Below are 9,220 nucleotides of genomic sequence, written 5' to 3'. Positions count from 1 at the left end.
GTTTAGCCACTCCTCTGTTGATGGACATTTTGGCTGTTTCCATCTCTTTGCAATTGTAGATAATGCTGCTATAAACACTGGTGTGCAAATGTCCGTCTGTGTCTTTGCCCTTAAGTCCTTTGAGTAGATACCTAGCAGTGGTATTGCTGGGTCATAATCCATTCTGCCATTCTATGTCTTTTGATTGGGAAATTCAGTCCATTAACTTTTAGTATTATTACTGTTTGGATAATATTTTCCTCTACCATTTTGGCTTTTGTATTATATATATCATATCTGATTTTCCTTCTTTCTACACTTTACTCCATACCTCTCTCTTCTGTCTTTTCGTATCTGACTCTAGTGCTCCCTTTAGTATTTCTTGCAGAGCTGGTCTCTTGGTCACAAATTCTCTCAGTGACTTTTTGTCTATAAATGTTTTAATTTCTCCTTCATTTTTGAAGGACAATTTTGCTGGATATAGGAGTCTTGGTTGGCAGTTTTTCTCTTTTAGTAATTTAAATATATCATCCCACTGTCTTCTAGCTTCCATGGTTTCTGCTGAGAAATCTACACATAGTCTTATTGGGTTTCCCTTGTATGTGACAGATTGCTTTTCTCTTGCTGCTTTCAAGATCCTCTCTTTCTCTTTGACCTCTGACATTCTAACTAGTAAATGTCTTGGAGAATGCCTATTTGGGTCTATTCTCTTTGGGGTGCGCTGCACTTCTTGGATCTGTAAATTTAGGTCTTTCATAAGAGTTGGGAAATTTTCAGTGATAATTTCTTCCATTAGTTTTTCTCCTCCTTTTCCCTTCTCTTCTCCTTCTGGGACACCCACAACACGTATATTTGTGCGCTTCATATTGTCATTCAGTTCCCTGATCCCCTGCTCAAGTTTTTCCATTCTTTTCCCTATAGTTTCTGTTTCTTTTTGGAATTCAGATGTTCCATCCTCCAGTTCACTAATTGTAGCTTCTGTCTCTTTAGATCTACCATTGTAAGTATCCATTGTTTTTTCCATTTTTTCTTCTTTGTCCTTCACTCCCATAAGTTCTGTGATTTGTTTTTTCAGATTTTCTATTTCTTCTTTTTGTTCAGCCCATGTCTTCTTCATGTCCTCCCTCAATTTATTGATTTGGTTTTTGAAGAGTTTTTCCATTTCTGTTCGTATATTCAGCATTAGTTGTCTCAGCTCCTGTATCTCATTTGAACTATTGGTTTGTTCCTTTGACTGGGCCATATCTTCAATTTTCCGAGCATCATCCATTATTTTCTGCTGGTGTCTGGGCATTTGATCAGATCTCCCTGGGTGTGGGACCCAGCTGGTTGAAAGGTTTTTCTGTGAAATCTCTGGGCTCTGTTTTTCTTTTCCTGCCCAGTAGGTGGCGCTCGTGGTGCTCGTCTGTCTGCAGGGCAGTCGGCCCGGGAAACAGCGCGTGGAGGCGGGGGTCGCTGGCCACCGCGGCTTGGGGGAGTGCCGGTCCAAATTGCCCAGCTGGCCCGAGACGCCAAGCGTGACGGGAGGGCCCCGCTATCCAATGTTCCCAGTCAGACCGGGGAGCCACATGCATGGAGGGGACCCCAGTCGCCAGCCGCCCCGGCCGGGAAAACGCGCGCCCCTCGGGTATCTCACCGCAGCAGATTCTCCCTGCCCGTTCAGCTGTTCCAGAATGGGGTACGCTGTCTTTTTGGTCTCTGTCGTGACTCCGGGAGCTGTTTCGTATTGTTTCTGTTTCTTTAGTTGCTTTTCTGGGGGAGGAACTAAGACCCGCACGTCTTACTAAGCCGCCATCTTCTCCGGACAGACTATATTATTTTTATGTCTGTTTTCAGTTCATCTTTAAAAGAGATGACTATTTGGTATCAAACTTTATCTCAATCCCTAGTCACAAATCTTTAAAAGCAGTGAAATAGAAGAGAAACAATCAATTAGAAAAAGAGAAATTTATGGTACAAGAACAGGTACAGAAACTATTTCCCCTTGGCTGAGACACTGAAAGTCATGAGGTAATATAAGTTAAGGCAATAACAACAAGAATCTTGGGAAAAATTATTGTCAGCATGAATTCTCCCATCATGGGTATCAGACAAAATCCAGAAGTAGATCTCTCTCAGAGAAGGACGGTTTTACACATAACTCTGCAAGTCCCCTTTCACTAGTTTCCTTTCTCTCCCAACAAAGCATTATAATCAACTACCTCTCTCCCGACTTCCTCTGCCACTGGTCCTGAGAGGACCCTCTGTTCTTTAATGTTCTAATAGATTGTTATCAGACTCCTTCATAATTCTATTAAATCTGAAAAATTATTTGATTGATTAATTGATGGAAGTTATATTCCACAAAGCCTAAATAGGGGAAAATAGATATAAAAACTGAATCTAACATCTGCGTCCAGATATTTAATAAAGATTTTTTTTTAACTCAGGAAAGTGGAAATCCATCATTCAGATGTTCAACCATCCAATGTCATTTATGCCTTGAAGTGCTTCCAAGCAGAGATTGGGAGGTGTGTTAGGATTCTCTAGAGAAATAGAACCAACAGGAGAGATCTGCAAATCTGAGATAAAGATGTCTCATGCATTGGGAATGGAAGAGTCCAAAATCCACAGGGCAGGCTCTGAAACTGGAGGCTCTGATGAAGTGTCTGGATGAACTCCACAGGAAAGAGGCTCGCTGGCTAAAGAAGCAGTGAAAGATTCTCTCTTCTTCCTTAAAAGCCTTCATCTGATTAGATTATCTCTTCATGGAAGACAGGTCTTACTTGATCACAGATATAATCAACGACAGATGCAGTCATTTGATGATTTAATACACCAGCCTTCCGGTTTATCAAACAGCCACAAAATATCCTTGCAGTAATGGTCAGATCAGTGCTTGCCTGACCAGACAATTGGGCATAATCACTTGGCTAAGTTGACACCAGAACCTAACCATCACAGAATGGGAAGCAAAAATATAGTTTTCTCTTCTTTTCAAGTTTCTTGCTAAATCTAATTTAATATCATATCAATAATATTAATTTCCACAGTTTATAATACTGGAATAGCAGCATTGGACTTTGCAGACATATATTCCTGATCCAAACAATTAAAGACATTTTATTCAACACCAGATAAATGTTAGTTCTAGCCCTCAAATATATCTACCTTGGGTGAGTAGCTGTTATAACAGAAATGAGATGTACCTATTTTCTGAATGTTTTACTTATGAAATCAGTATATTGCATTATCAAATTGCATGAGTCAACAAGTTAGTCTACAGTCTAAAACAATAGTCTCAAGAGTCCCCACAATCATGCAAACTGAGTCAGCTCTGCTCACAGTTAGCTGTAGTGGTGTGATCTCTTTCTGAGAAGTAAATGCATTTATTCATTCATTGTATAAATATTTTTTGAAAACTTTCCAAGTGCGAAGCATTATACTAAGCCTGTTAAAGCAGCACCTCTGTTAAAGTAACTTCTCAGACAAATTGATTTGGACCCATGACAAAGTTCTGTTTGAAACTTGATGCTCAGGAAGGGGCTCCTGAGGGATCACTTCAGAGACTTCTCTCCTGGTAGAAGCATTAGAAAAAACAAGAGGCACGGTAAAGGAATGCCTGGTTTAAATCATAAAGCTGGTCACAACACTCAAATCTCACCTAGATGGAAAACAACCTCCCCATAAATGCCTGTAAATTGCAGCATGCATTAAAGTACTCTCCTAAATCAGATTTGGGGACAATTTTCTTTCTCACTTCCAGAATACTCTCTTGAAAGCAGAACTGTTCTGCTTTTTTACTGTGATAAAAAGCACTTCCAACAAGAGAATTAACCCAATATGATATAATCAGAACAAAGAAAAAGACAGAAGCTATTAAGATGCAGTCCGTACAATTGTTCACCAGGCTCTGGGATTTTAGCCTGTCATTAAAAAGATGTTAAAACCAGAGTTCTCATATATTGCCAGCAGAAGTGAAAAATAGTACAATTATTAAGGAGAACTGCTTGGCTTAATCTACCAAAGTTGAAGGTACACATATCCTGTGGCCCAGCCTAAAGAAATACACACACACGTGGACCAGGAGAATTGCACTCTATAGTCGTAGTAGCATTACTCATCGCAGCCCCAAACTGGAAATAACCAAAATTTTCATCTATAATAAAATGGTTAAATAAGTAATGGTTATTTATACAAGGTAATACTGTATCATAGTAAAAATACTAAATGTAATAAAAAGGGACAAACTATAGATTCCTGCAACATCATGAATTTTACAATGTTGAACAAAGAAGAAATCCACAAAATACTACATATAATGATTACATTTATCTTGTAGGCCATTAAATTATAAAGGAAAGCAAAGAAGTTATTGCTATAAAGAAAAGGAGAGTGTTACCATTGGAAGGGACGGGAGACAGGATAGTAATTAGGATGGAGCATGAAGGGAGCTTCTAGAGTGCAACTGATATATTCTGTTTCTTGACCTCTGTGGTAGTTACAGTTTGGTTTTCCATATAATGATCTACTACACTGTACATTTATTACAGACCAACAACTAACCAGGACAGTATTTCAGGATGAGATAAAAATAGTAATTACTGAAATATATATTAGCGTTTATTGCATTTCATAAAGGGGCTTTAATACATTATCTAAGTTCCTATCTCTCCTTATATTGTCATTCAGTATTTGATAGTGTTTTTGCAGGTCACAGAAGCATGAAAATCTTTAGCACTGGCAACGATTCCAGCACCATCACTGGATTCATCCTCCTGGGCTTCCCTTGCCCCAGGGAGGGGCAGGTCCTGCTCTTTGTGCTCTTCTCTATTGTCTACCTCCTGACCCTCATGGGGAATGCATCCATCATCTGTGCTGTGCTCTGGGATCAGAGACTCCACAGTCCCATGTACATCCTGCTCGCCAACTTCTCCTTTCTCGAGATCTGGTATGTCACCTCCACTGTCCCCAACATGTTGGCCAACTTCCTTTCTGACACCAAGGTCATCTCCTTCTCTGGGTGCTTTCTCCAATTCTACTTTTTTTTCTCCCTGGGTTCTACAGAATGCTTTTTCCTGGCAGTGATGGCATTTGATCGGTACCTTGCCATCTGCCGGCCTCTCCACTACCCGACCATTATGACTGGACGTCTCTGCACCAATCTTGTAATCAGCTGCTGGGTACTTGGATTCCTCTGGTTCTTGATTCCTATCATCATCATCTCCCACATGTCCTTCTGTGGTTCCAGGGTCATTGACCACTTCCTCTGTGACCCAGGTCCTCTTCTAGCACTCACCTGTACAAGAGCTCCTATAATTGAGTTAACCAGCTCCACCTTGAGTTCTTTACTTTTATTTATTCCCTTCCTCTTCATCATGGGGTCATATGTTTTGGTCCTAAGAGCTGTATTGAGGGTCCCTTCAATAGCTGGACGAAGGAAGGCCTTCTCTACCTGTGGTTCCCATCTGGCTGTGGTCTCACTTTTCTATGGCTCAGTGATGGTCATGTATGTGAGCCCAACCTCAGAGCATGAAGCCGGAATGCAGAAGATTGTGACATTGTTTTATTCTGTGGTTACTCCACTCATTAACCCCTTGATATATAGTCTGAGGAACAAAGATATGAAACATGCAATGGAGAAGTTACTGGGAACTGAAAAATGAATCAGGAGCACAGAATTTGTTCTTAACTTCTTTTGGGTAAAAAAGAAAACTCATCAATCAGAAAAGTGTTTGTATTTTTTTAAACTTTATATACCATAGTGTTTTTCATATTTTCAGGAATTATACAGCTACAAGTGTTCACAAAAATGCAATCAAATCCCTAATTTTATACATGATAGAGCTGTTGACTGAAAATTTTAAATGACTTACACAAGGTCGTAACCTGAGCGCAAAGTACGTGTTCTCTATTACCCTTTTGACAAGAACAAATTGCCCTTATTCTTCTAATTGAGCTTATATTTGCATCCTCCAGAACATCCCCCAATTATCATCAACAAAAGATTAATATCTTTGATATACATAAGTTTACTCAGATCAATGAGAAAAATACCATTAACTTAAAAGAAAAAGTACCAAATATATGAAAAAAGTAAACAGAAACATTTTAAATATAAAAGCATTCTATTTTATTCATAATTGGAGAAATATAAATAAAACTATCATAAATATCTCTCTGTTCTCTCAAACAGAAGATCAAAAATAATATTGAGAAAAACTCTTTTCCATTGCTAGCAGGGCAGAAATTGTTATAACCTCTATGGAGGACATTTTACCAACAACCATAAAAATTTAAAGGACATTCCCATAGCAATTTCTCTTCTACATATTTATCTTACTAATATACTCTGCATGAGAAAAATGGCATATGTACAGGAATATTTACTACAACCTATTACTAATATCAAAGGATTATAACAATCTAAATTCCCATAATTAAAGATTAAATAAATTATTGTACAACCATAGAATGGAATACTATATAGATGTTTAAAATGAGGAGGCTGTACATGTTTATTGGTATGAAATTGTTTTCAAGGTAGCTTATTAAATAAAGAGCAAGGTGGAGGAAAGCTGTAAATCCAGCTGTCATATGAAGAAAAGTTATATAGCAACATATATATATATATATATTTATGTTCATAAATACTTAATATCTTTCTTGATCTTAAGAGGAACTTGCTAATAGTGACTGCTTCAGGAAAGAAAATTGAGTGGCTGGGGAAAGGAAGAGAAGGATGTTTATTTCCACTATATATACCTTTGTATTTTAACAGTTTCATTCCATTTTCATGTATTGCTTAAACCACCCCCAATTTTAGGATTAAATTTTAAAAAATATTTCTATATGAATTTAAACTTGTGCTGGTTTGAGACTATTATGTACCCCAGAAAAGCTATATTTTAATCCTGATTCAGTCTTGTGGAGGCAGGCATTTCTTTTCATCCTAATTCAATACTGTAGGTTGGGAGTTTTTTATTAGATTATCCTCATGGAGATGTGATGCACCCAATTTTGGGTGTGACCTTGATTCGATGGGGATGTGACTCCACCCATTTCAGGTGGGTCTTGATTAGTTTACTGGAATCCTTTAAAATAGGAAACATTTTGGAGAGAAACTTCAGAACTGGCAGAAATGACAGAGCCGACAAAGAGAACAGAGACATAGATGTTTGGAGATGCTTAAAACCCAGCAGAGGTTGCCGTGTGCCTTCATGTTTGGAGGTGCTTAGAGCCCAGCAGATGTGGCCATGAGATGTTAAGCAAGTCAGAACCTGGAGAGAGACAAGGGAAGCCAAGAGATGAAGGCCAGCCCCAGAGAAGCAAAGTGAGGAACCCCCACAGGAACAGAGGCTGAAAGCAACAGAGCCCAGGAGCAAGGCGCCAGCAGATGCCAGCCATGTGACTCCTCAGCTGACATTGGTGTTTCTGAACCATCAGCATTCCTTGAATTAAGGTATCTTTCCCTGAATGCCTTAATTTGGACAAATTTATAGGCTTAGAACTGTAAACTTGTAAGCATTTAAATTCCCCTTTTTTAAAAGACGTTCCAGTTCTGGTATACCACTTGATTTGGGCAGCTTGCAGACTAGCACAAGAAACAAGGAAACATTTCTTCACAATTCTTTGATTCTTTAGGAAACTAGAAAAAGGACTAATGGTCAATGGAAAATGAAGGAAACTGACAATCTCTAGGTGTCATCTCGCTCAAACTCTTTGAGTCTGTTAGAAAAAAGTAAGAAACGTCTTCATCCTCTGAGGACCTGTGAGAATAAATACACTACAAAAAATTGAAATTGTCCATATTTTTAATAGTTGCTGCGTCATTTTCCTCCATACTCATTTTGCAGATGAGGTAACTAAAACTTAGATTAAGCAAATTGCTTAAAAGTAGTTAGTATTGGAACCAGGATGAACTAAAGAATTCTGGCCCCAGAAACCATGCTATTTAATATTGTGTTATTCTGTCTCCTGATGCTGGATTATCATTTATGAGCCCCTCAGCTAAACATATTGTGTGTACCATCTCTTTCAGTCGTCACTACAATATTAGGTGAGTCATCTCTATTTCACATAGTTTACAGAAAGGAAAGCAGAGGCCTGAAGAGAATGGATAACAAACTTGCACAAGGCACATTCTACTAATAACTGGGAAAGCTGAGACTCAACCCAGATCTCTCTGAATCTAAAGCTCAGGCTCTTCATCACTATTAATTTGTCATCACAAAATTATATATTTTATTGAAAATTGAGAAACACTGTCTATGCACCATCATTAGGGAAATATTATTCAGCTATTAGGAAGTATTTATAGAAAATGTCTAATTAGAACTTGAGGGAAAAGCACAGTATAATATTGTAAATGCAGTACAATACATAGTGTAGGAAAAAATCCAGACTGTAGGAAATTTTATCAAAGTATTTAAAATGGAAATGTTTGGAAAGTAATAGTCATTTTTTCCCATTTTTTCCTCTTACTCCACTTCACTGCTTTATCCAAACATTTCTACATCAAGCAATAATAGATTAATAATAGCATTGAGTCTATTATAAATTATTTTTAAAAAATAATAATGATAAATTGGTTCAGAGTTTCCCAGTTTAAAAGAACTGATATACCTTAAGGGTGTTTGACTATTTAAAAACCTCACTAGCTATGCAGTCCCTTAATTTTCCTAACAAAGCTTATATTCATAACTTCAAAAAAATACTCTCTGTTCATTTTCTCAGAATTAAATTAATAGAGAGCCACTAAAACCCTTGAGAAGGGCAGGGCAGGAGCAGAAGGATTGAAAAGAGACCACTTTGTAGTAAATGGAAGAAGAGAAGAAAAAAAGCTTTGGCCCATTTCATCAGTTCTAGTACTGTACTGAACATGGGAAGTTTCCTGAGTGTCATATTAGCTGGCAAGATATATTTTGGAATGAAGTCATGTCTGCTGACATTTCAAACTGAAGACTGTTATCAATCACCTTTGTATATTTACTTATGCTTTATATTACTAAGCAGATGTGCCCCAAAAAGTTGACAGATCTGTTTGCATTCCATTACTATTTAAAATGATTTACCTAACAAAGTGTAAATGAATTCCTAGAATATAGCAGGTAGGTCTGCAAAATGTAATACAAATCAGAGTTAAGAACCCAGTCTATTCATTTAAATACAGATACTTATGTATATATTATATATGCATGTATAAATATATTTGAGAAAATATGAAAAATAATTCCCAAGAAATATCACAAAACATAAGTAG

At 37.6% G+C, this 9,220-nt stretch overlaps 1 protein-coding gene across 1 annotated transcript; it reads left to right on the top strand.

Annotated features, from left to right (window-relative positions):
* Nucleotides 1–4,682: 4,682 nt before the first annotated feature.
* On the top strand, nt 4,683–5,624 carry LOC143654921 (olfactory receptor 11G2-like). Its single transcript, XM_077126542.1, has one exon. It carries the CDS (start codon nt 4,683–4,685, stop codon nt 5,622–5,624), a length of 942 nt encoding a protein of 313 aa, XP_076982657.1.
* Nucleotides 5,625–9,220: the final 3,596 nt, after the last annotated feature.

The sequence above is a fragment of the Tamandua tetradactyla genome, chromosome 14 (assembly GCF_023851605.1).
Source record: "Tamandua tetradactyla isolate mTamTet1 chromosome 14, mTamTet1.pri, whole genome shotgun sequence".
Lineage (NCBI taxonomy): Eukaryota > Metazoa > Chordata > Mammalia > Pilosa > Myrmecophagidae > Tamandua > Tamandua tetradactyla.
Note: the sequence above shows the minus strand (reverse complement) of the source record. Positions and strands in the feature narration are given on the sequence as shown.

Excerpts from the sequence above, each read along its gene's own strand:
- LOC143654921 (XM_077126542.1), top strand. The coding sequence starts at position 4,683 with ATGAAAATCTTTAGCACTGGCAACGATTCCAGCACCATCACTGGATTC.